This window comes from Syzygium oleosum, unplaced genomic scaffold (assembly GCF_021117445.2).
Source record: "Syzygium oleosum isolate NSW1041296 unplaced genomic scaffold, Sole_v2.1 Sole_v2.07, whole genome shotgun sequence".
Taxonomy (NCBI): domain Eukaryota; kingdom Viridiplantae; phylum Streptophyta; class Magnoliopsida; order Myrtales; family Myrtaceae; genus Syzygium; species Syzygium oleosum.
In genome coordinates, this window is record NW_026607491.1 from 5,107,411 (window position 1) to 5,134,692 (window position 27,282).

The 27,282-nt window shown below is 40.7% G+C and overlaps 4 protein-coding genes across 4 annotated transcripts; 1 reads left to right on the forward strand and 3 right to left on the reverse strand.

Annotated features, from left to right (window-relative positions):
- Positions 1-524: 524 nt before the first annotated feature.
- LOC130138610 (uncharacterized mitochondrial protein AtMg00810-like) lies at positions 525-911 on the forward strand. The gene has a single exon (XM_056313108.1). The coding sequence runs from the start codon at positions 525-527 to the stop codon at positions 909-911; it is 387 nt and encodes a 128-aa protein (XP_056169083.1).
- Positions 912-6,839: 5,928 nt separating this feature from the next.
- On the reverse strand, positions 6,840-10,803 carry LOC115673569 (protein CNGC15b-like). Its single transcript, XM_030595785.2, has 7 exons — positions 10,670-10,803; positions 9,894-10,440; positions 9,597-9,809; positions 8,870-9,168; positions 8,348-8,465; positions 7,904-8,140; positions 6,840-7,778 (listed from the first exon to the last, which is right to left on the reverse strand). Exons 1-7 carry the CDS (start codon positions 10,702-10,704, stop codon positions 7,113-7,115), a joined length of 2,115 nt encoding a protein of 704 aa, XP_030451645.1. The 5' UTR covers positions 10,705-10,803; the 3' UTR covers positions 6,840-7,112.
- A 2,110-nt stretch (positions 10,804-12,913) lies between these two features.
- LOC115673559 (protein CNGC15b-like) lies at positions 12,914-16,233 on the reverse strand. Its single transcript, XM_030595774.2, has 7 exons — positions 16,199-16,233; positions 15,410-15,941; positions 15,117-15,329; positions 14,692-14,990; positions 14,442-14,553; positions 13,949-14,185; positions 12,914-13,817 (listed from the first exon to the last, which is right to left on the reverse strand). The coding sequence occupies exons 1-7, from the start codon at positions 16,231-16,233 to the stop codon at positions 13,146-13,148; spliced, it is 2,100 nt and encodes a 699-aa protein (XP_030451634.2). The 3' UTR covers positions 12,914-13,145.
- Positions 16,234-22,249: 6,016 nt separating this feature from the next.
- Positions 22,250-26,481, reverse strand: LOC115673880 (protein CNGC15b-like). The gene is made up of 7 exons (XM_030596144.2): positions 26,138-26,481; positions 25,339-25,882; positions 25,043-25,255; positions 24,632-24,927; positions 24,200-24,311; positions 23,604-23,840; positions 22,250-23,068 (listed from the first exon to the last, which is right to left on the reverse strand). The coding sequence occupies exons 1-7, from the start codon at positions 26,185-26,187 to the stop codon at positions 22,403-22,405; spliced, it is 2,118 nt and encodes a 705-aa protein (XP_030452004.1). The 5' UTR covers positions 26,188-26,481; the 3' UTR covers positions 22,250-22,402.
- Between the last annotated feature and the right edge of the window lie 801 nt (positions 26,482-27,282).

The window sequence follows — 27,282 nt, forward strand, 5'->3', positions numbered from 1 at the left end:
ATCAACAAGTACAAGGCTAGACTTGTAGTTAAGGGTTATGCATAGATTTTTGGTGTTGATTATTCAGACACCTTTGCACCCGTGGCTAGATTGGATACCATAAGACTCTTGCTAGCAATTGTAGCTCAAAAGGGTTGGAAGGTGTTTCAACTAGATGTAAAATATGCATTCTTGAATGGTATTTTGCAAGAGGAGATCTATGTTGAACAGCCCGAGGGATTTGTGGAACAAGGTGAAGAGGAGAAGGTCTACTTGCTCAAGAAGGCTCTATACGGCTTGAAACAAGCACCTAGAGCATGGCATAGCAAGATAGATGAGCATCTGTCAAGCCTCGGATTCGAAAAAAACATGTCAGAGGCTACTCTTTATGTGAAACATAAGGGAGATGATCTGCTTATAGTTTCTCTTTATGTTGATGATCTCTTAATCACATGTGGTAATGCCGAGCTTGTTGAAAGTTCAAAATAGAAATGATGCAGATCTTTGAAATGATAGACCTTGGACTAATGACATACTTTCTGGGAATGGAGATTAAGCAGTTGGAAGATGAAGTTTTCATCTATCAAAAGAAGTATGCCAAGGAAATTCTCAAGAAGTTTCGTATGGAGGATTGCAAGGCAATGGCCACTCCAATGAATCAAAAGGAGAGCTTGAGCAAAGAGGACGGGACTGACAGAGTTGAAGAGGGTTACTTTCGAAGTCTGATTGGTTGTCTAATGTATCTCACGGCATCAAGACCAAACATTTTATTTTCTGTAAGTCTCTTATCTCGTTTTATGCATTGTGCTACTAAAATGCACTTAAGAGCAGCAAAAAGAGTAGTGAGATACATTAAAGGAACAATTGAATTTGGTGTGAAGTTTAAGAAAAGCCAAGATTTCAAGCTGTTAGGATTTTCTGACGGTGATTGAGGAGGTTCGGTGGATGATATGAAAAGTACCTCTGGTTATTGTTTTAGTCTTGGCTCGGGAATTTTCTCATGGTGCTCTAAGAAGCAGGAAGTTGTAGCACAATCCATAGCAGAAGCTGAGTTCATAGCAGCCACAGCAGCAGTTAATCAGGCAATTTGGCTAAGAAAAATTTTATGTGATTTGAACCTGAAGCAGTGGAACAACACGGAAATTCTTGTTGATAATCAGGCAGCAATTGCAATTTCTCACAATCCAGTTTTTCATGGGAAGACTAAGGTACCGCATGATAACCATTCTGGTTCTGTCCAGAACTGGTTTTTTATTTCCGGAATCAGTTTTGGACCAGAAATCCGTTTGATAACGTAATTTTATTTTTCTATTTTTGGGACAAGTTTTATCCCAGAACCGGTTCTGAAACCAGAAATCAGAACCTAAAAAAAGTTGGTTTTTTATTTCTTGAACAAAACTCAGAACCATTTATGAGGAACTCATTCTCAACGTCTGTCTCTCGTCTCCTCTGATCTCTCTGATCTGCCCGTCTCTCTCTGTACTCTCTCTGTCGCCGTCGAGAGGAAGCCAGCCGCTCGTTCGCTCGCTCCGACCGAGAGGAAGCCAGGGCCGCTCGCTCGCTCGCTCCTGCTCCACGTAAGCTCCGATCGTGCGCTGGATCTCCTCTCATCTCTCTCTTTTCTGGATATGGAAGTCGCCGTCGTCGGGGGGGTCAGCTTCGGCCTCGCCATGGCCAGCGGTCGACCTCGCCGTCGCCCAGATCTGGGTGACGGCGAGGTTGGCCGCCAAACCTGGGCGAGGCCGCTCGGCCTCCCCCTCCCCTCTCTCTCTGTCTCTCTCTCTCTCTCTCTCTCTCTCTCTCTCGGCGTTTGTCTCCCATTCGTGTTTCGATTCTTTCGTTCTTTCGTGGGCGAGTCGATTCGCAGCGCAGCTCGCGAGCCCCCTTTCGCGTTTCCGGCAGCCGATTCACCTGCGAAGGACGAGGGCTTTGTCGCGGCACAGGCTTCGGCGTCCGGGGTACGCGGGTCGGGTCGGGCCGGGGCGGGGGTTGGTCTCAGCGTCGCCGCCTGGGTCCGCCGCCGAATTCCTAGGGTTTCGGCTTCCGGCGCCCCGACGAATCGGGATTTCTTTGTGGGGGCGGAGAGAGGTACCCGCGGGAGCTTCGGTTTTGTTTCCGAATTTAACTCGCTCGCATTGATGAGCGGGGGAGCTCGATATCCGTCGGTCGTGTGTTTGTGTATGTGTTTTGTTGTTGTTGTTGTGTTGTTTTGATTGATTTGTTCGTGAAGTTCGAGTCCCCACGGCTTCTCTTTGTTGGGATTGGGGGAATTGCTTAATCTTTACTTTTTATGCTCGCAATTGAACTTTTTTTGGTAGTATTCCCTCGTCTGGGTGTCATTGTGTATCGTGCGATGGGGGTAATGCGCCAATTCACGTTGCTTTAATGGAGTCTTCCAGGACAAATTCAGCAAGTGGTGAATTGAGGAGGGCCTTTCGTGTGTTGCTGTTTTGGTAGTGTGCAGTGGCAGACTTGATCGGGGCTTTGCTGATTGACGATTAAATGTTGTTTTTTGTCAGTCTCTTCGCAATATGGTAGGAATAAGTTTTGCTTAAAGCACGCGGAGGGTGGTTAGGTTGACCACTTGGGATGGAGTTGATGAGTTTGTTTCCCCGAATTATCTAGTCACCACTTTTATTTTGGTTATTCTTAGAATTTGACTTATTTCAAAGGCTCAGGATACCCATCTACACTTTGCATGGATTATACAGTTTATGGTGTCATTTATGGTCTAAAGGCATATTCTAGAGTGGTGCATTTACTCCAATGTCCAATTTAGGATTTTGTGAATGGATTAGAAATTAATATTATACTATTGCTTTCTTTCTTTATTTCCTTTTTTTTTTCCGTTAATCAGTTGGGAGAGCCAATATATATTCATTTGTTTAAAAATGTGAATGATAGAAGAAATATAGACATCTCCTGGCACATATACTCCGTATATCAACTTCATATCAGAAACTTCATCTAGTGAAGTGCACTTTTAGTTGCTATGTTGTGAGAGATCACTTTTTGGAACTTGATTAATGGGGCTATGAGATTGTGTGTTTAAATTCTTTAATATCATTGATATGCATTTTCATGCCTTTTGAGGGACTGATTGGTAGATTTGTGGGTCATTGGAAATAACATATAACAGCCTCAGTTCTTTGGCTGCAGTTTCATTTTCCGAATATCTTTGGATTTGCATTTGTTTTTGTGCTGTCCTAGCATAATGTTTTACTTTTTGGGAGTGGTAGTGTTTCCTTCTGTATTGGCATCTTTGGAGGATACATGCCTTTGTTATTCTATTTTTGGCGCTGGAGGAAGGGAAATATTCTAATGTAGTTTTTGCAATAGTGTCTGTATTGGTGTTGATTGATAGCTAAAGTACATTGGGTGTTGGCTCGTTGGGTATGTCATTGTTCAAGTTTGTCATGTATGGCCGAGAATTAAGGTGACTTAAGCATGAAGTTTAAGGGTGTGTTTGGATAAGCTTTTACGTTTTGCTTTTTGCTTAATTCAAATCTTGCGACTAACGCACATTGACTTTTTTTTTTTGCTTGTTACACTTGAATTTTTCAGGTATAAGCTGCTGCACCTGTAAGTAAAGGAGAACTCGGGAGGGCCATCAATTGGCAATTGATAATAATATGGCGGAGATTCCATGAAAATGTGTTTCCGACTTTTCTAATGTATTTCCATTATTTTGTATTTGAGGATTTTTTATGTTAGCTCTTGTAATGTGACGTGGTATTTTGGGATCTCCTACTATATTGGCTCTTGTAATGTGATGTGCTTGGTTTACTTTTCTCCATAAGCATTTGGGATATTATGAGGAACGTTGCATACTCACAAATATTGAGAGCAAATATCGAGAGCGATGGTGGTTGAATGCTAAAGACCCGTTCCAGTGCTTGGCCATTTGCATTAATTTGACTGGAATTTGTGTGCGGGCGTACGTAACGTTACGAATCCAATGTAAAATTTAATTTCAAAACTTCATAGAATGGTTTAGAATATATGTGGTCACCTACTTTGAGGAAATTTAAATTTTTTAGGTGTCGAAAAAAATAAAAAAATTAAAAATTTCAAAACTTCACAGAATGGCTTAGAATATTTGTGGCCACCCATTTCGAGAGAAATTCAATTTTTTTGAGATTTCACAAAAAAATTAAAAAAAATCAGAAATTTCAAAACTTCACAGAATGTCTTAGAATACATGTGGCCACCCGCTTTAAGCGAAATTTTAATTTTTTTAGGTGCAAAAAAAAATCAAAAAATTAAACAATAAAAAATTTCAAAACTTCACAGAATGGCTTGAAATACCTGTGGCCACCCACTTTAAGTGAAATTTAATATTTTTTTAGGTGACGAAATAAAAATTAGAAAAGCAAAAAATCAAAAATACCATTTGGGCACCTCAAAAATTTTATATTTCACTCAAAGTGAGTGGCTACAAGTATTCTAAGCCAGTATGTGAAGTTTTGAAATTGTTGATTTTTTATTTTTTTTTTGCACCTAAAAAAATTTAAATTTTGCTCAAAGTGGGTGGCCACAGGTATTCTATAAGCCATTCTATGAAGTTTTGAAATTTCTAATTTTTTTTAATTTTTTTTGAAATCTCAAAAAAATTAAATTTCTCTTGAAATGATTGGCCACAGGTATTCTAAGTCATTCTGTGAAGTTTTGAAATTTTTAATTTTTTTAAATTTTTTTGGGCATCTCAAAAAAATTAAAATTTACTCAAAAAGTGGGTGGCCACAGGTATTCTAAGTCATTTAATGAAATTTTGAAATTTTTTTATTTTTTATTTTTTTTTTATTTTTTTGGGCACCTAAAAAAATTTAAATTTTACTCAAAGTGGGTGGCTACAGATATTCTAAGAATTCTGTGAAGTTTTGAAATTTTTGATTTCTTGATTTTTTTTTAAAAAAGTCAACAAAATTCATATTATCCAGAAATCTGAATTTTTTTTATTTTCTCGACATTTTGATGATTTTTTCTGGAATTTTTCAATTTTTTGGGATTTTCTGAATTTTTTGGAGATTTTTATGAATTTTAATACCATTTCTAAAAAAATGGATTTCTGTTCCTGGAAATAGAATTTTATGTTGTTTATCAAACGGGTTTTTGTTTCAGGAAATAGAAATTTTGTGCTGTTATCAAACGGGTTTCTGTTCTAGAAATAGAAATTTTTTATCGTTATCAAACGGGTTTTTTTTCTCAGAAACTCATCCAGGAACCAGAAATAGAAAAATCTATTTCTGGTTCAGGAACTCATTCCGGAACAGAATGGTTATCATTCGCTACCTAAGCATTTGAAAATCAAGTTTTCTTTCTAAGGGAAGTGCAGAAAGAAGGCGAAATTGCACTTGTTTACTGCAAGTCAAAAAATCAGTTGGCAAATATTTTCACGAAGCCATTGCCTGTAAGCAAATTTGAAGATCTAAGGAAGAAGCTCGGGATTTGCAGCACCTAAAGCAAGGAGGAGTGTTATAATATTGCTTCAGTACTGCACGTGTTCTTTGAATACGTTTTTTTTTTTCTTTAGTTTGTTTCAGTTAATAAAATCATGTTATCCTAGTCTTTAGGAAGTAGTTAGATATGTTGTTGGGATTTTCATCCACGATTCTCTCACTTTCAGTTTGTTTCAACTTTAAATTTAAGATTGAGAAATCAAATAGTTGCAGTTTTCCTTGTTGGTTGCATATCCGTATACTTCTTTTCTTCTTCAGCACTTCAATCCTCTGTTTTTTTCATCTTTAAAAACTCACAAAACTAAATGCAAATATAACATGAAATTTGATTCGAATCTACAACATGACGCAGAATTTATAACACGAACACATGATCAATATTATTTAATTTAAATTTTTTGTTAAAAAAAAGTCAACGCGATGCAAAATATATGACCTTTACTTCATGAGAGTAGTCTTTATTAACACGCTCATCCAAAATTCAAGTATACTCAAATATCCAAAGTACCATAATCTAACAATATGCGTAATTTAATGACATGAAGGTCTTCGATATGCTAAAACATGCATGTTTTGATGCGTAAGAACTAAGCATGCATATTTTAATATATCAAATCCAGCAGTTTGGAAACATGAGAAGGCCAAAGTTAATAACATCCGAGTCCTAAATGCCTCACTCATTCGCGACTAAATCTAGTGATGATGGAATCTAGCAAGGCATTCGAATGGATTTTACTTAACACTAATGCTCGGAACTAAAGGAAATCCGAAACCGATCATACCTTCAACGAGAAGAGATAACATGCAATGAGGCTCCACGACAACTAATGGCGATTTTGCAGTAACTGGATGAACGTCCTGGCCAGCAGTGTCAGGTTTGCAATGGGAAGATGAGCTGCGGCAATCCGCTTAGATCGGGTCCTATTTGGATAATGATAACGCACGTCCCTTGCAGTGCAAGCAAGACAAAGGCAGCAAGGATGATGATTCGGGGGAAAGTGGCGATGCATGATCGCGTCCAAGATAAGACAGCGTCGTAATCAAGAGGATGAGGCGGTCACCACGAGATTGCTCTATTCAGGGAAGATCTGGTGTGGAGGTGAAAGGAAGAGTATTTGTGTGATGTGTGCAGAATCTGATTGATGCTGAAGGGTTTGTCTTCCCCGTGATCAGTGAGCAATGCGAATGTGGGTGAGATCATCGTCATGTGGGCGTTAAAGTGCCTGTCTCCTCTCATGACTTGACCTCGGAAGTTCAACAGAAGAGAATGCAAAAGACTAGAGCATTTTCTGAAACTCAGTTATGATATAGAAAGAAACTGGATGAGGTAACAAGCATTCAATTCCATAACCCATTGTTCTTAATATCAAAAAATGCTAACAACTGTGTACCGAACGAAACTGGGTTGTGCAAATTGAGACGAAAGTTTTCGTCTTCAATCCTGATCCTCTCTGTATGTCATTGCTTTTTTCATATTGAAACTGTTATAGCTGCCAAATCACTTGTCCAATAGTACTCTTTGTAGCAGCTATCTGTTCATAATATTGTACATCGATAACCGTACCTGTTACATACAACTGAAGTAGATTACCTTAGCAACATCTATGGTAAAGCTGTATACTATACACAAAAGCGCAAGGCCTCGATGCTTTGTGACATTGCCATCATCAAGTCCTAATAATCTGCAGCAAAATCCAGGTCCACAGGTTTCTGTATTGTGTTCACAGCATCAGAAGTTGACCCTGCTTGTTGATTCTCATCCCTTCTGTTGCTCTCTATCAGCTTCTTTGCGTACACGTCCCAAAACAATTTTGAAGGTCTCAACTTGCCATTCGCACCATCTTCACTCTCTCTTAGCTCAGCTTCCTCCTTCAACTTTTTATGACGGCGCCACGCAGATTGAATGAAACACGCAGCCCATGTACGCCACTGGTGTGAGTAGAACCTAAACTTGTGCCTCAGTTCTTTGCTGTGTAGTCTTCTGAATTGCGATGCGACGAACTTTAGGTCCGCAGCAGCAAGAGAAAATGCTTCCACTTCTTTCACAGCTTTGACCGTGCGGGTGGAAGAGGGGAGGACAATGCTTGGGCGTGGGTCAAGGGCCCATGTTAGCAGTTCTTCGCCGCAGAAGTCACCGGGAATTAGACGACTTGAGTTGAAGAATCCTACACGTCCACCATTGGTTGTCCAGGAATCAAGGTGCCCCCGGAACAGGAAGAACATTTCTTGGACTGGATCCCCTTCGCGTACTATGTACATGTTCCCTGTGCACAAAACAGGCTTCAGCCTCTCACATATCGCGTCTAGCATCCTCTCATCCATTTGATTGAAAAGTAGCACCTGTTTATTCAAGATGTAGACGAAGAGTTGGTTTTCTTTGGGAAAGAATTTCACTAGCTGCTTCCACAATGAAAATTATACTGCGACAACTGATGCAAAGAAGCACATGTGATTAGACAGCTTACGCGTCGAACTAGATCAAAGCAAAGATGGCGCTTGATATTTCTGTGCATGTCCAATGGGAAGTCCTGGAGAAGGGATGGTTCGTCGACACCTCGAGTTGACACCCACCTGTATTGGTCGTACATCCGAATAGACTGTCTCAGTTCTGGAGGTAGATGTCTATGGTGCATCCATTGCTCCGTATCTGTCCTTTTGAGCCTCCATGTCTCTAATTGGCTGTTCGTAGTTTGAAGGTATTGCTACCAATAAAAAATGAAACAATATTTCACCATGATAACGGGCTGTGTGCTTAAAAAGTAACTGAGAAACCACGCAAAAAAACCTTCCACTATCAAACTACAGTTACATGGTAATGAAGGTAACGATATCGAATTAAGAAAGGCATGGATTGAAATCCCCTAACTAGACCACCATCCGAGTAAACTCAAGATGATTCGGTTGCTTACTTGCATATTTCCAAGGAGGAGGGCAAATAAAACAAATCCAAGAGTTGCAACGGCAATTGTAAAAAGTAATTCTGCGACATAAGTGGTTGCTGTATATTCAAGGTTCTGGCCTACGCAGCTGTCAACATGGATTAGAAGAGAGCCTTGTCAGTGATGGACAAAAATCACTCAGCATCAATACTAGTCAGTGAATTCACACTTCCGCAAAATCATGCATTCATAATTCTTTCTGTCATTGAAAAACAAAAAGATTACATTATATTAGAGATTCAGTTTTAATAGGAAGTAGAGAGATGCAGGGATCTCTCAAATGCAGAAGTTAGGAGATGGAAAACAAACAATTCATGCTTCGTTCATACGAGATGTATAAGATGATTTTCTCGATGGTATTGACTTCCTGTATGCTTTAATCAACCGGCGCATTGTTAATTTTCATTGTTCAAACTTAAAGCAATGACCTGTAACCATTCTAAAATAGCAAATCGTCCGTCAGTCACAGTAGATAGGCAGTACTGATCATACCTCAAGTTGTTCACACCCCACCACAAACAGTAAAAGTACTTGCTGGAGAATTTGCAGCTTGCTAAAGAAAGAGTCATAGCAGTGGCATATATGCCAAATTGAATGGGGCCACTAGCGTTAGTTCCGTTACACAGAGTTGTGACATTGGTTGACCCATACCAGGTGACCCTACCAGGGTCTTGTGCGTAGCGACACTCAAAGAAATTGTACTGACACGAAGGATTTTCTTGATCACAGGCCAACCTCCAGCAAGACTGTTGTCGCCCAATTGATAGAAGATACCAGCTAGCTCCTGAAACCTATCAATGTAACATGGAAACAAACTGGTCTTTCAGCCGCCTAATGAGGACCGTAATTGCATAACCTTTTATCAAACAAGAGGAGCCAAACAAGACCATAAATTTATCTCCTGAATAGATCGAGACAATGAATCAAAGAAGCATGTCACAGACCTATTAATGGACACTCAAGCACAAATAGAAAAATGGAACGACTATGTGGATCAAAAGACTCTGTATGGCTTTGTTAAATCTGAATTGCTTCCACGAGCAAGCTGAAAGTACTGAGAAATTTGCCTGTTTAAATGCATGTGCTCTTGGACTAAAGATGAGATTTTATCATTGTCAATGAACTTCAAACATCGCCAAAATTTGTTTTGGACACATTGGAAAAGTCTCATTCCTCGCTTGGGAACGCGAATTTAAAAAGAAGGCCTTGCTACTCTTACTTGGCTGCCCAACAGGTAGAGCATCAGGTTGAATGCAGCCCCTTCCCATGCTTTCTTTGCTAATCCACCACCGGCATTACTAATTTGCAACCGGAGTGGAAGTATAAGATAAAGTCTTGGTATGTACTGAAGGAAGATGATGAACAGGAGCAAGTTCTTCATTTTTGTCGTGGTCGAACCCGCAAGGCTAGGAATTATTGCCCAGATTAATACCTGAAAGGACAAATTATGATTAGTTCCAGCGATTGCTTCATGGTAATTAACAGCTGTAGTCATACTTGAACAAAAGGATGGAACCTGAGGAAGAGGGAGTGCCACATAGAGATCGATCCAGAAGCGGCTGCGCAAGTATCTCAAGGCAATCTTTCTATGATCTATTACAAGCTCTCCTCTTCCAAATACACGAGAAGAGGGCGCAACAAAAGCTGTGTTAAACTGAACAATGATTTGAATAATGTAAAAGGCATCTGCTATCGATCTTACGACTGTCAGGAGGATCTTGAGGTCAATTCCATCATGCAAGCACAGATAGTTGTTGTTGACCGACGGCACGAAAAAGAAAAGAGGGTCCACAAATAGACAGAACAGGCAAGCCATCAAGAAGATTTTGTTCCATCCTCGAACGGTTTTCCCTCTCGGATCAAAAGTCTTATTCTTCACTTTCTCATAGTCCTCAGAGAACACTCTGCACAGAACTTTGGATTTCAAGTATTCACCAGCCTTCTGGCTGGTACTCTTGATCAAGGCCCAGTTTTGGCTCGGGGAGTCCTCCTTCGGATATCGGTCGCTCAAGCCGTGCCGCTTCACCGTCGGCAGTCCCATGCAAGTGGATTCATCTCCTACTCTGTATTTTATGCCTATCAGAGTTATGCCTCCAAACATGCAATTAAGATGTTACGCGCGCGCGCAGTCACAGATAGGTAATGAACATTAAATTGGAAGCATTTTGGTATGTCATCCACTAGTTTCTTGTTAAGAAACATGGACTGTTGAACTATCATTGGTCATAAGATCTTTTGAAAAGTTAAAGCACTAGAAGTTTCCCAGAAATTCAAGAAAAGAGAGCTTTTTACCTTACAAATCTGGACCTTCTATTGCCACCGGCCATTTTTGCACTCTCTGCCAATTGTTCCTACGAATTAGTATTCATTCTTGTTGGTTCAATGAGGCCTCGAGCAACTGCAGAGACAAGCGTTGAACTAACAAAAAAAGTAACTGCTTCGATCTGCATATATATTCTCAACAACAACAATAATGATGATAATATTTCTTTGCTTGCTTGCTTCGCCCGACAAGATAGCGAAAGAATTAAAAAGAAAACATTGTCAAACACGGGCAGATGTTAGCAGATCGAATGCATCTGTCATTGCACACATCATATTTTAACTCTTCTTGGGTCATGAAAGATTTCATTCAGGAAGAAAAATATCGGGAAATTCTATTCGTTTTTTTCTTTTTTCTTTTTTCTTTGCTACAAGGTCCTGGAAGAATTCCAAATGCCATGAGGGTTTTACATATAATGATCCATTTACGAGCCGAAAGCAACAGGAATGGTTCCACCTGGACCAGCAAAACTGCTATTTCTTTTCCGTTTCTTGTACTGAACCTGAAAGGAGTTGACAAAGGTCTTTAGAAAACTGAAAAAAAGGATGACTGCTCTTGCATCAAAGTCTAAAGATGCTAGGAATTAACCAAGTCAGATACATCTGCATTACTATTATCATAATCTTGACATGTGCTCCTCTGGATCTAGCACGAGACGATGCTGATGTTTTCCTTTTTTTCACTTCAGAAGAATATTACACCCGAATGTCATACGTTGCTACACAGAACTCAATCAAGTATTGGACCTCTTAATTGTTCCTAAAAGCTGTTTGTCCGATAATTATGTGTACTTATTAGCATCTGTAATTAGCTCAAACGAAGTAGGCCTTGAGTCGTGTTGATCGCTTGGTGGCAATTCACTGCATTTCATTACATTAAGAGTATGCTTTCGTTCCGTAAGCTGTTTTTTTTTTTTTGTGGTCGAAATTCCGTAGGCCGTTAAAATAGTGCAAGAAAGTCAAAACAAAGGTTTGGTTCCATTGGGCGTCTGCCAAAACATTACATCAGACAGTTCGGATGCATTCTGTGGACTTTTCTGGGATTGGCCAATAGGAACAGGCCAGATTATGCGTATTTATAAGTCCAACTATCGCATATGACCCAAAAATAAAAGTCCAACTGTATTTCCTGATGTCATTTAATTCGTAGTGCATCATAATAAGATGTTGCTTCTTTCCTCAGTTAAATTTGAGTCAAGAAAAAGAAAAGAGTTGACTTAGGCAATAATGAAGATCACCCAGTTCACATTCACATGTCACGGTTGCTTGTAAGCCAGGCTTATCACTGACTGAATGTGATTTGAACTAGATATACGTTCTTCTTTTTTAAGTCCTTTCTGACTGATAAGGTTGGGAATGATTCTCCTTCGTTATCTAAATCGAATTGAAGACCCGAGCTTGAATCGATACCAAGTTTGAAGAAATTATTATAATAAAACACAGTCAACTATATTGGATCCACATGCCGAGGTATAGTATGACTTATATTCGATCCAACCAGGTAGCTATCGGCAGGCATGACATGAGAGATGGAAAAAATCATTTTTTTTTCCTGAAAGAGGATGCAATATCACGGTAAGCAATCTCGATGATTAATTTGCAACAATGATCCAGCACGGTCAAAAGTCGATCTCTCAGCAAATAAACTGAGAAATACATCCCCAAGCCTTATTGTCTTTTCATTTTTCCCTACTAAGGTGGCTGAAAGGTCATCTTGTATCAGCATGCTTTGTTTATCACAAGACAAAATCCAAATCTCTTTTCTTAAAATTTAGAGTTTCGCGTGACTTCACTGAACTCTAATTACTCATCACCAATGCACTAACCTTTATAATATCATTCAGTCAATGACATCTTCCAGTCATATCTCTCCTGTCAAATGTTAACTGGCCTAGCTAACTCTAAGTGATGTTCTTAAGTTTGATGGACATGTGGTGCTCATCTGATATTCAATTTGCATAACGTCATCCGATTTTTCTTTTTTCCTATAAATAACTAAAGAGTTGGTCAGCCAGTATGATCATTTTCTGTTCTGCCAATATTTCTCTAATATGTGTTGCTTATGTTTTTCTTTTAGGCGAACATACATATTATTTACAAACTGAGGACAAAGGAAGGAAAAAGAAATTTGATTCCCATTCACAAGAAGCTATGATGCATACTCTGCTCACTGGATGACCACAAGGTTGTGGCTAACTGAACCAAAATTATCAGTTTTCAATCTGAATCCACCATGTGACGTGTCTATGTTGATTCTGATAGATTTCATAATGTTCTTGTGAGAGCAACAACAGTCTATATGTAAAATTGTACACCAATGTTTGGTAAAACTGAAGGAGAGTACATATCACTGAGATCTACAGCCAAGCTCTATAATATGCACAAAAGGTGCAGGGTTTCAAGGTGAATCCTAGTTTGATTATGGTAGTATTGCAGTCAACATTTCCTAATATTCTACCGAAAAATCCAGATCCACCGGCTTTTGCACTGTATTCACCACATTGGAAGCCGACCCAGCTTGATTATTCTCATCCCTTCTGGTGCTTTCTATCAGCTCCATTGCGTACACATCCCAGAATGACCTCAAAGGTGTCAATTTGCCGTTCGAACCCGCCAGACCAGCCTTGGGCTCTCTTGACTTGGTCTCCTCCTTCAACTTCTTATGACGGCGCCACGCGGATTGAATGAAACATGCAGCCCATGTGCGCCACTGGTGCGAATAGAACCTGAACTTGTGCCTCAGTTCTCTGCTATGTAGGCTTCTGAATTGCGTTGCCACGAACTTTAAGTCCTCAGCTGCGAGAGAGAAAGCTTCCACTTCTTTCACTGCCTTGACATTGCATGTGGACGAGGGCAGGACAATATTCAGCCGCGGGTCCAGGGCCCACGTTAGGAGTTCCTCACCGCAGAAGTCACTGGGCCCCAGACGGCATGAGTTAAAACCCGTGTGGCCCCCGTTGGTCGTCCAGGAATCAAGATGGCCCCGGATTATGAAGAACATGTCTCGTATCGGATCACCTTGGCATACTAAGAACATGTCTTGTGTGCACAAGACAGGTTTCAGCCTCTCGCATATGGCATCGAGCGTCCTCTCATCCATTTGATTGAACAGTGGCACCTGATTGATTCATTATAGATGAAAATCAGTCCATCTCACGAGGGGAAAAAAATCCATTGTCACTTCCGAATCTCCTAAGAATATTGGTTTTCACTTTCAAAATTGGAAGTGCTTGTTATTAGTGTACTTACACGTCGAACTAGATCAAAGCAGATATGGCGATTGATCGCTCTGCGCAGGTCCTTTGGGAGGCCTCGGAGAAGGGCTTGTTCATCAACGCCTTGAGTTGTCACCCACTTATATTGGTCATACGTCCGAATTGATTGTCTCAGCTCTGGAGGTAGATGTCTATGATGCATCCACTGTTCTGTGCCTATTCTGTGGATCCTCCATTGCTCTAACCGGATGGTCGTAGATTGGATGTATCGCTAACAAGAACAAGTGAAGGCATATTTCGTGAAAATGATTAGAAGACTAGTGGGAATCCTTGACTGTTTGATAAAATAATTGCTACAGAAACCGCACAAAAGTTTATCAATAGTGAACTGTCATTGTTAGAGATGAAGGCAATATTTTTCAAAACATTGAGTAGGCTCAAGATGCTTTGATTGTTTCAAGAATCAGAACATAATTGGTTGAAAGAGAGCAGTGAGAAATACTTTAGCAAATGTTAATGGAGCTTACTAGCATATTTCCAATGAGCAGTGTTAACAAAACTAGCCCAGTAGTCGCGACCACGATAAGGAAAAGTTCTTCTCCAATATAAGTGGCTGGCACAAGGTTCTGACAAACATCGCTGTTCACATAATAGAATAGGGCGTTATCAGCCATGACAAGCAAATTAGTTAGCGGATGTAGAACTACGATTTTCCTGCACTTTCTAAAATCACGGTGTTGTTTAAATTTAATGGTAAACCGGAATCCATGTACATACCTCAAGTTGTTTAGACCCCACCAGAAACAGAATAAGTACTTGCTGAAGAATTTGCAGCTGGCGATTGATTCGGGCACGAAATTATAGTATACACCCCATTGAACCGGGGTATTAGGATTGTTGTATGTACACAGAGTTGTTAAATTGGCCATCTTATACCAGGTGTCCCTTCCTGGGTCTTGAACATGGCGACAATCGAGGAAATCGTACCTGCACAGTGGTTTTTCCTGATCACAGACACTTCTCCAGCAAAACTCTTGTCGCTCGATCGCTAGCAGATACCAGCAAGCTCCAGCAACCTATCCATTTGAAATCACCTTTTTAAAACGTGGTAAGTCGATTTCCAGAGTTCAAGAAAATGAGGAAATCTTTCTCCGGTAGCTACCTTTTTCATTAACCGAATACAGTAAGCAAGGGAGACTTACATGGCTTGCCAACATGAAGAGCATGAAGTTGTATGCGGCCCCTCCCCAAGCTGTCTCTGTTAGTCCACCACTAGCGTTAATGATCTCCGACCGGAGTGGAAGTGTAAGATAGAATCTTGGCAGGTACTGGAAGAAGATAAAGAACAGGATGTGGTTCTTCCTTTGAGCCATCGTTGAATCCTCGAGGTTTGGAATTATTGCCCAAATTAACAGCTAGAATGAAAATTCAACAACAATCAGTGCCAGCCATTGCTTAATAGTATTAACAGCTATGCTTAACTTATAGACAGTACCTGAGGAAGTGGAATTGCCGCAAAGATGTCGATCCAAAAGCCTCTGGACAAGTATCTTAACGCGATCTTTTTCGAGTCTATAACCAGTTCTCCTCTACCGAAAACCCGGGAAGAGGGTGCAACGTAAGCTGTTTTGAAGCGCACGAAAATCTGAACTGCGTAGAAGGCATCAACCACTGATCTTATGATCGTTACGAAAATCTTGAGGGTCGATGCATCTTCTAAGCACATATTGTTGCCGTCAACAGACGGCACCAAGAAGAAAAGAGGGTCCACAGTTAGGGACACCAAGCAAGCCATAAAAAAGATTCTGTTCCATCTTTGAATGGTTTGGCCTCTCGGATCGAAGATATTGCTCTTCACCCTCTCGTAGTCCTCAGAGAATACTCTGCGCAAAACTTTCGCTTTCAAGGATTTTCCAGTCTTCTGGTTGGTAGTTTTCGAGCCCGAGTCATGGCACGCAGCGTCCTCATTTGATACCTTGCCTTTCTGAATTCTTGGGATTTCTTCCAAAAGTGATTCATCTCCTACTCTGTAATTTCAATGGAAGACTGTTAAGAAGCAATTAATCCATATGTTTCACACACACACACCTCGCACACCCACACAAATAGGTGATGATGTTAGATGTTGGAGGCTGGAGGCTCCACGAAAAACTTTCCCTTTGCATGTTCATATCGTTAAATTCTCTTCGGAAGCATAATGTAATTTATGGAACTCAGTTGTCAGCAGATGTTTGAGCAGATGCTAATCAAAACTTTCCCAGAAATTCAAGAAAATAGAGTTTACCTTCCAAATCTTGCCCTTGTACTGCGATAGCCCATCATGAATTATTTCTGTGACTCGAATCTGTGATACAAGAAAGCCAAGATTTCTGTGTCTGCAGAAACAAGCGTGGAACCAACAGATGATTACAGCATCTGTATTCGAAACCGCAAGATTAATAATAATAAAATACAGTAACATCTTATGCTTGGCCAAAATAAAATAATATCTTATTGCCTGCTTGCTTGCATAAGGCATGACAACATAAAGAGACCTCAAACACTTGCTTTAATGGGAAAAAAAAAGGAGGAAGCTTTATGAACTCTCCAACCTTTCACAGTATAAAAGTTAAAGTCAAACATGTTCATAATCAATATACGTCTCTTTAGAATTGTTTTTTGCTTCTTCTAATTGAAAATTTTCATTCTACCAAGAAATAATTTGAACTGATAATACTTTCTAACAGTTTTCTATATTTTTTCGATCTTCCGTGTATGAGGAATCCTGAAGAATGACAGCTGCCATGTGGGTACGAAAAGCATATATGAATCATGCCAGGCTGAAAGATATTTATCTGACTGCTGCCTATAATTTCTCTTCTTGCACTAAAAATACTCAAGGACTACTGAGATGGAGGCACAATAGGTTGTGCACCCTAGTGATAAATCACTAATGTATTAGCAGAAGAGTTCTCCACTTCACCCGCTACACTTCAACAAATCTATCCCAGTCCTCTCTCTAATGCTTTCTTTTGATGGAAATTATATCGTTCCTGAAGCACGTGACATAGGATAGGACGACGGGCAGACGATACACGCCACTCGCTTAGCACATGATTAAGATGAACTTCAACAGACGAGGGCTTCGACTATAAGAATTTGCCGAAAAACTACAGCGAGCTGTGAAAGTGTGGGGATAAAAGAGACGAACCCCAAGAGGCATACCGTAAGTCTTTCCCCATTAAAAAAGATGAGAGATCCTAGGAGTTGACTTGACTGCCCAAGATACATTTCCATGACTCTGCAAACCTTGACCAGCGTCCCTGGGCATCTGAGGGAGGTGTTTTTCCCTTTCCTCGGGAAGGTCACATCTCAGCAAATGAAGGTTGGGTTGACCTCAGGTTTGTTCTTTGCTGTCCTACTGTTATTGTCTTTTAAGTAATGTGGAGAAGGTCGGCCTAATTGCCGATGTAGCGCTGAGTCGGTATCCAGTTGATACTGCCTAATCACTAATTATTGGGAAAAACAAGCGACTAATTATTATGAAAAACAAGCGATTGAACAATAAAATAAAATGAACAAGGAAATAAATCCAATACCGAATTTATATGATTCGGCCAATGTGACATATTTTACGGGAAAAAAGCATATGATTCCACTATAAATCAGGTTATGCATCGGAGATTACAATTACACTTGAGTCACTCAAGTAATATCAATATTTTCTAATCCCCCAATTACACCCAATAACTCACATAATATTTAACCATCATAATTTCTCGCGAAATAATTTCTCAATCTCACAAAGGAATTCAATTATCTTTTACCACAAAACTTAATGGATTTAAAACGATTTTTACGGCCAAAAGCTCCTTAGCCCACAAATGAACAAAAACCAACCAAAATCCACCTCTTAGTATAAAGTTCCAAATTCGTATGTTCATTGGATAAAGGCCTAACATCCCAAATAGGAAATCTCTTATGTGAATTCAATTTTCGCTAACGGACTCAAACTCGAGATATATTTTAACAATCTCCACCTGGCTCGATGTTTGAGTTGAGTCACAATCATTTCGTTGGAACCAAACTTCCCTGCTAGTCTCCCATAGCCCCACACTTCTCCATAACTGTGGACCTCATCAGAACATCAACTTTACCTGCAACTTTAACCACTCTACAAAAATCTCATTAATCACAAATAAAGCAAAATCACCATTACATCCATATATGCCAGGATAACAAAAATGCACCCTGTCAAACTCAGCAATTATGGCAACCATTGGCTTTATAGCCTCCACCTCTCTATATGCAATGTTTGTGCTTATTACCGTGTGAGCACCCGCTACCTTAAAAAATTTATTGTTGCAACTTCACCTCGTGTCGGACACTACCAAGATCCATATAAACACCGCCACAATTACTCATATCCAGAAGTATTGGAGTCTCATCCAATGTAACTCCTCTACTGAGAATCGATGAATTTAATTTTAGACACCACAACCAATAGACCTGCTCACCTATAACCTAGGAATATGCATTTTCTTGCCCTCCTATCGAGCTTACCACCATTCATTCGAACATAACATGGGCAATCAAATATTCTAAGAACATTAATTAACAACATTACTTGACCGCAGTTTCTCGTGAGTCAAACATTCGAGAGTAATCGATGGGGATTTATTCATTTGTTAGCTCGTCGCACTAAGCGCATTCACTAGGATTTTCCTAGCCATATCAGCACTAGAGAGCATTTTATAGATCATCTTTGATAATGTTATGCTCATCAACTCTCCAACAAACTGTGTTTTAATGGCACTAGTGCGATGTCTTACTATGCTTTCCTTCATATATAAACAAAATTACAAACTACTGTGAGTCCGCTCATGCTTGATCGTTCTACCATAGCTCTCAACTGTCTGATCCTGACAATTCCTAACAATAGTATCAAACTTGTACTTCAACACAAATACCTAGGTACTCCTTGAGTAGTCGTTCATAACTGTTAGAGTAAATCAAGCATTCTTCCTTGAAGGAAATTGCGACAACCTTCGAATATCCAAGTGAATCAATTTTGCAATCTCTACCGTTTCTCTAACACTAATAATGAAATGTACTTTTTGCCATTTGCTTAAGTCACAACACTTGCATATTTAAGCTCAATTTGTTAGTCATATGACCACACGGGAGATTTAATTTCACTTAAAACCGTCATGCTTCTTTCGTTAATGCACCCCAAAATGCATATGCCACAATTCAAACTTTTAAATAGACGCATCTAAGGTCCGTTATTGTCTCCTTTGAAGCTCATACAAGCTAATGTACTTGACTCCTCTTATTATCACCACGGCACCTTGATAGATTCTGAGGACTCCACCTCTTGAAGTATCTCGATATCCAACGTAACCCAATTCATTCAAGGAAATCATGTTCCTCTTCAATTCCAGAACATGTCTCACTCCGGTTGATGTCCTCACTATATCATCATGTATTCTGATTCTAAAATTTACCAAACCCACTACATCGCACTCAACGTTGTTCCTAAATTGCACTTTACCACTATCTGTGTACTAATAAGTGATAAACCAGTTCTTGTGTTTTGGTATAGCATGAAAGGAACAATCAAATTCATAACCCATTCCTCAAACGACGAATCCTTAGCGATTGATGAAACATATTCATCATTACCAAGGCACTATTGACTAATGTAGCAATATTATTGGTAGACTCAACTCTAATTCTCTTACTTTTATTATTCTGCAGTTTAAGGCAAATCCTTCCGAGATGTCCCCTCAATAGACATCACCACCAGTCCTAGACTGATTACATCTATTCTCTTGTTAACACAAGTACTAGTTCTTCCTTTACCTTTATTTATTAAACCAATCTCAACTGAACTCTATTGATTAATTAGTATCTTGAATCGATTGATATACTTGGCATCCGATACACCTTTATTGCGTCAAGTGGACCTTGTTGATCGCTGCTTTTCATATATGTTTGACAGGGCATTCATTAGTCCCTCGATATTCTTCTCTTTCACGATGTTATATGCAACACTACGAGCTAACTTCAACCGAAACACCCACACCTGTCTATCTAGCAAATCTCAATCAGGTTGCTTCATGGACTCTAGTTTCTCTCTAGATAGGGGTATGTGCTGGTTTCTCCCGTACAAATAATCTTTGGTCTGCATCTTTCAAAAATCAAAATCGTTCCCATCAATTATATTGATTTCTCACTTTTCCTACTTTTGTCACCATCAATTCACTTTAACTCAGCCAATCCTAAATCCGATAACAATTGTTGCGAAAAATAAGGGATCCAACAATAAAATAAACTAAATAAGGAAATAAATTAGATACCGAATTTACGTGATTCAGCCGGTGTGACCTGCTTCACAGGAGAGCAGCACATATTCCACTATAGATCAAGCAATAAGCAGATATTATAATCCCACTAGGGGAAAAGTGCCAAAAAAGTCCTAAACCTTTTGCATTAGTGCCAATTTAGTCCTAAATCTTTTTTTAGTGCTAATTCAGTCCTAAACCTTTTGCATTGGTGCCAATTTAGTCCTAAACCTTTTTTTGATGCCAATTCAGTCCTAAACCTTTTGTTTTTGTGCCAATTTAGTCCTTCCGGTCAATTTTGACCGGAATTTGCCGACGTGGACGCCTGCTGGCCGGCGGCCGGTCACCGGCGCCGACGTGGACAATTTTAATAATATTTTAATATTTTTTTGAATTTTTATTTTTTTCCTTTTTTTTCTTTTTTTTTCCACTTTTTTTTTTGTCTCTCCCTCCTTCCTCTGGCCGGTCACCGGTCCGGCGACCGGCCAGAGGCCAGAGGCTGGCGAGCTCGGCCTCGCCGGCCACTAGCGAGGGCGGCCTCGCCCGACCATGGCGAGGCTCGCCCTCGCTGCGGCCTCCGGCCGAGGGCTCGAGCCTCGCCATGGTCGGGCGAGGCGACCTCGCCGGATCCGGCGAGATCTCCGAGCGAGGCTCGACCTCGCCGGATCCGGCGAGGTCGGGCCTCGCCCGACCATGGCGAGGCTCGCCCTCGCTGCGGCCTCCGGCGAGGGCTCGAGCCTCGCCCAGCGACCTCGCCAGATCCGGTGAGGTCGGGCCTCGCCCGACCATGGCAAGGCTCGCCCTCGCCGCGGCCTCCGACGAGGGCTCGAGCCTCACCATGGTCGGGCAAGGCCCGAGCTCGCCGGATCTGGCGAGGTCGAGCTCGTCGGCCTCTGGCCTTTGGCCAGTCGCCGGACCGGCGACCGGCCAGAGGAAGGAGGGAGAGACCAAAAAAAAAAGTGAAAAAAAAGGAAAAAAATAAAAATTCAAAAAAAATATTAAAATATTATTAAAGTTGTCCACGTCAGCGCCGGTGACCGGCCACCGGCCGGCAGGCATCCACGTCGACAAATTTAGGTCAAAATTGGCCGGAAAGACTAAATTGGCACAAAAACATAAAGTTTAGGACTGAATTGGCACCGATTTAAAAGGTTTAGGACTAAATTGGCACCAAACAAAGGTTTAGGACTAAATTGACACCAAAAAAAGGTTTAGGACTAAATTGGCACTAATGCAAAAGGTTTAGGACTTTTTTGGCACTTTTCCCATCCCACTCGAGTTATTCAAACACTCTCAGTATCTTTCAACCCCCAATTACAAGTATTAACTCACGCAGGCCCTCACAATTCCTCGTGAAACAATCTCCCAATTCACAAAATAATTCGCAAGTCTTAACACAAGAGTTGTTGGTTTCAAAGTACTCGCACTTTCTTCAGGATGTAGTTAATAAGCACATCGCACAATTGATTGTTAATGTTAAAAGCTCCTTTGCTCGGTAAAGGGCAAAAACCAACCAAAATCTATAGCCTACTCATACTAGGAATACAACTCGAGATAGGAAAATTGATATCCTTGTTTTGTTCCACAACTTGGTCCAATTTGTATTTTCTTTTTAATTTCCAAATTCGGATCATTGGATAAATGCCAGACATACCAAATCGGAAATCTCCTGAGTTAATTCAAGCTTCCGCTTATGGGCTCAAACTCGAGACATCTTCTAATACTAATTTCTTTTTTCTTTTTGACGAGGACTAAGGAGTTGGGCTACCAGATCGTTGTCCTTTAAGCAAATAAGTCTGTAACACGTAATGGATTATTTTCGTCTTTCATGACGAACATAAAGATTGGTTTCCATTCTGGCCAAGCGTGTATTGGAGTAATTACAGCTAGGAGATTATAGTACAACACCATGGAGATCAGATGCAAAACTAGAACGTTTGCATTTTCAATCAGGAACGATAATGCTGGTCTACCGCGGATTGTTGTTCCATGTTGGGAACAGTTCTAGCTTGGACTCTTGCTGATCTAATATACTCCATAATGTTGTTCCAGATCAATAACAATCCATCCCTATAATCATACACCAATATACAAATATTGAAGCACACCTTAGTTCTCTGATCAAGATATACATAGAAAAGTGCAAGGCTTCAATGCGCGTCTTAATAGTCTACAGAAAAATCCAGGTCCACTGGCTTTTGTACCATGTTCACAGAATCAGAAGCCGACTCCACTGGATTATTCTCATCCCTTCGGCTGCTCTCTATCAGCTCCCTCGCGTACGTGTCCCAGAACAACCTTGGAGAATTCGATTTTCCTGTCGCGCCATCCTTGTCGTCTCTTTGCTTAGCCTCCTCCTTCAACTTCTTATGACGGCGCCACTCAGATTGAATGAAGCACGCAGCCCATGTGCGCCACTGGTGCGAGTAGAACCTGAACTTGTGCCTCAGTTCTTTGCTATGTAGCCTTCTAAATTGCAATGCCACGAACTTTAAGTCACTGGCCGCGAGAGAGAATGCTTCCACTTCTTTCAATGCCTTGACTGTGCGCGTGGACGTGGGTAAGATCATGCCTTGACACGGGTCCAGGGCCCATGTTAGCAGTTCTTCACCACAGAAGTCCCCGGGGCCCAGACGACACGAGTTGAGGAATCCTGTGCGGCTGTCGTTGGTTGTCCAGGATTCGAGGTGGCCCCGGATTATGAAGAACATATCTTCGGTTGGATCGCCTTCACGTACTAAGTACATGTCTTGCGTGCACAAAAGAGGTTTCAGCCTCTCGCATATTGCATCCAGCGTCCTCTCATCCATTTGATTGAATAGCGGCACCTGTTTAATTCAGTTATAGATAAAGAAGAGTCAATTCACATTGAGAAAAAAATCCCTAGACTCTTCCAAATCTTCTGAACAAATTAATTTTCACTTGCAACTATGTAGGATTTCCTGGAATATACCAGACTTCATGCCTTGGAGAAGAAACAAAGAAATTAGCTGATTACTCATATCAGATACTACAATGCAAAAACCCAATTAACTACTACTATGCCTTCATTGTTTTCAATTAGCTACAGTAAAACAAACAATCAGAAATTCCTTCGAGAGGGCATCTGATGATAATCTCGATCTTATAGTCACACGCTTGTCGTTGATCCTACGTGTAGTCACACCCCTATTTAAGCCTTCTATTCACCTATACTTACTTATGAAACCCAAGTCTTCTAGCAAACTTTTCAAGCTATTTGTTGGGGCCCTGGTAGATGTAAATGTCCTCTTAGTATATCTTCAACGAGCCTTTTAAGGATCAAACTACAGAAAGCTGTTCGCAACAGGGCAGAAAAACGGCAGATATGATTAGCATGCTTACACGTCGGACTAGATCAAAGCAAAGATGCCGCTTGATCTCTCTACATAGGTCCACTGGAAGGTCTCTGAGAAGGGCTTCTTCATCGACACCTCGCGTTGTTGCCCACTCATACTGGTCATACGTCCGAACAGCTTGTCTCAGATCTGGTGGTAGATGTCTATGATGCATCCATTGCTCTGTATCTGTCCTCTTGATCACCCATTGGTCTAATCGAATGGTCGTGGAGTGGAGGTATCGCTGCCAATTAAAGGTAAAGGCATATTCTATCAAGATCATAGATTATGGTATGATAAGATTACCGAGTATTCTTGATTCTTAGAAATGAGGAACTTCACAAACCATGTGAAAATGATACCGTTGTTGATCCATCATTGCTAGTGATGAAGGCAGTATCATTGAAAAAAGGCATGGAATGAACCCTCTTAATAAATTGCTTTCCGGTAATAGAAAACATTGAACTCAAGATGCTTTGATTGATTTTCAGAGGTAAAATACAATTAGATAAATGGAAGCTGCCAGAATCTATATATGATGTTGCTTATTAAAATAAAATAAAAAAAATGGAAAGACATAAAGACAGTGTTGATAGAGTTTACCTGCATATTGCCAATGAGCAGTGCAAACAAAAGCAGTCCGTGACTGGCAAAGATGATTACAAAGAGTAGTTCACCAACATAATTACTCGGAAGAAGGTTCTGCCCTATATCACTGTTCACATGGATCAGAACAGGGCCTTGTCAGTGATGAAAGACACAACTATTCAATCTTATTTTGTTGTTAGTGAACGTGGGATTTACACTTCAGCAAATGCATGCATTCTACTTTTTGTCAATGAAAACATGAAGTTGAATGGTGTTAACCTTTAATCCCCACATTTTCACAGGAATCAGAGGCATGGAGCATCTCAAATATGCACTAAATATAGGACACAATCAGTTTCTTGAAGCTAAGTTCATGTGCAAATTGTCATACACCAATCAACTGGTTCATGATGAGTACTCATATCAGTATGGACACCATGTCAATACCTCAAGTTGTTCAGACCCCACCAGTAACAGAAGAAGTACTTGCTGAAGAACTCGGTGCTTGCAAGAGAAGTGCCCAGAATTGTTTGGTATACACCCCATAGAACAGGGGTATTGGCATTACTTGACTCACACAGAGCTGTCGAGTTGGTTGAACCATACCAGCTGGACCTACCGGGGTCGTTAACATGTCGACAGTCGAAGAAATCATACCGGCACAAAGGTTCTTGATCACAGATGACTTCCCAGCAAAACTCTTGTCTCTGAACAAAATTAAGGTACCAGCAAGCTCCTGCGACCTGTCAGATCACTCTTTCATACAGCTTAATCAGGATGAAGATTACAAGTAGAAAAAGAGCAAGTGCTGTTTTTCTCACGAAGTCAATTGAAAAAAAGGGTTTTACTGAAATTTACATGCGCGTACAACATGTAGATCAACAAGTTGTATGCAGCCCCGGCCCATGCTCTCTCCGTTAGCGCACCACTGGCATTAATAATTTCCGACCGCAGTGGAAGTAGAAGAAGAATCCTCGGCACATGCTGAAAGAAGATGATGAAGAGGAGCACGTTTTTTGTTTGTATTGTGATCGAACCCCCGAGATTAGGAATTATAGCCCAAACTAACACCTAGAATCAAAATTCTACAACAATTCAATACCAGCTATTACTTCATGGTAATTAACCGCTGTGCTTTAATATATTGATAGTACCTGAGGAAGAGGAAAAGCCGCAAACAGGTCAATGCAGAAGCCTCTAGACAAGTATCTTGACGCGATCTTTTTTGAGTCTATGACCAGTTCTCCCCTCCCAAACACCCGAGAAGAGGGTGCGACATAAGCCGTCCTAAACCGAAGGATAATCTGAGCTGCATAGAAGGCATCGAGCACCGATCTTATAGTCGTTAGGATGACCTTGGCAGTAAACGCATCTTCTATGCAGTAATTGTTGCTGTCGAGCGACGGCATGAAAAGGAAAAGCGGGTCAACAAACAGAGAGACCACGCAAGCCGTTAAGAAGATCCTGTTCCATCTATGAATGGTTTGGCCCCTTGGATCGAAGATGTAATTCTTCGCCCTCTCATAGTCCTCCGAGAATACTCTGTGCAGGACTTTGGATTTCAAGGATTTTCTGAACTTGGGGTTGGTATTCTTCAAGGCTGAGCTAAGGATTGGGACATCCTCCGTCGGTGTCCGGCCGGTCAATCCATTCCTCTTTGTTCTTTGGAGTTCTACCCCGAGGGATTCATCTGCTACTCTGTATTTTAACTTCAGTGTGAGCAATTGTTTCCAAACATGAAATTCACGTTTCACACGCACCCCCACAAACAAACAGCCTAACAGGTAATGTACATCAATGGTTGGAGGCATATGACAGAAGAAAAACCTCAGAATTGCACGACGATATGCCAACAAGTTTTGTGCAAAAACATGAAGCATGGACTATCCAACTATGATCAGATGTTTGCACACAGGCAAGTGCGAAGTTGCCCAGAAATTCGAGAGAGATTACCGTCCGGACCTCGACCTTACGCTTGTACTGCAACAACCCATTGATGACATGATTGTTTGTGGAGTGCTGGGCTCAAGCAACAGCTCCAGGCATTGAACCAACACAAAATGACTCCAGCTGCAGTTGAAACTGCACGAGTGTTGATGATGGCTATAATAACAACAAAATATATGAACGTCGTCTCATGATCATGGCTTGCTTGCTTCGCCAGGAACGATAGCGAAAGCGTTGGAAAAGAAAACCTTTGTGCAAGTTCTCGTCAGCTTGATGAACTTGTCCAGGCTTTCATAGCCGAGAAAGTAAAGTCAAACGTGTGCAGGCGTTCGCAAATCGATTGTATCTGTCCCGCATGCACCCCTCTGTGGTATTTGTTTATTTCACCTTTGACTCTTGAAAAACTCCTCTTGTTTTTTTTTTTCCTTAGCATGATAGAACTCGGCTCATGAAACACCCCGCAAGTAAGCCTAAATTCATCCGATCTTAAGATATTGGTACGGGGTGGTTTGGAGAATTTAGACCTATATCATGCATTTAATTTACACATACAAAAATCCAGTTTTTAAATATTAGGGCTTTGAGGAATTTGATACCGTGAATAAAATATTTTAGGTTAAAATTCTCTTTCTATCCGACAGTATTTCTTTTTCTTTTTCTTTTTCTTTTTTATTTGATTTATCTGTGCGGAATTTCGAAATATTTTATGCATGTGGGACCTAAACGAATTGTGCGAACCTGAACAAGCAAAAAAAATTTTGACAAAAAGAAGAAGAAAGAAATATAATAATCTCAAACATCGAATCAAACTTATGAAAGGTTCTATCAACCAGCTGATGTGGCAAGTTAAGGCTGATGTGGTGGCCATGTAATGCTGACATTGCGCCACGTCAACTGCAAATTTGGAGACTCGAAAATGAAAATTCAGAAGAAGCCTGCTTCCATCGTCTCTCCCAAACTGATATTCTCAATATTCATAAACATCAAAGTGTAAAACCAAAAAGGAAACAGAAAACATGTAGAGAGAGAGAGAGAGAGAGAGGGGGGTGGCCACTGATATCGGCTGTGATCCGACGAGACCAATGGTCGGCCCTCACTAGGGTTAGCATAAAACTCGCGAGCTCGAGCGAGGGAGAGAAGAACTTTAGTTA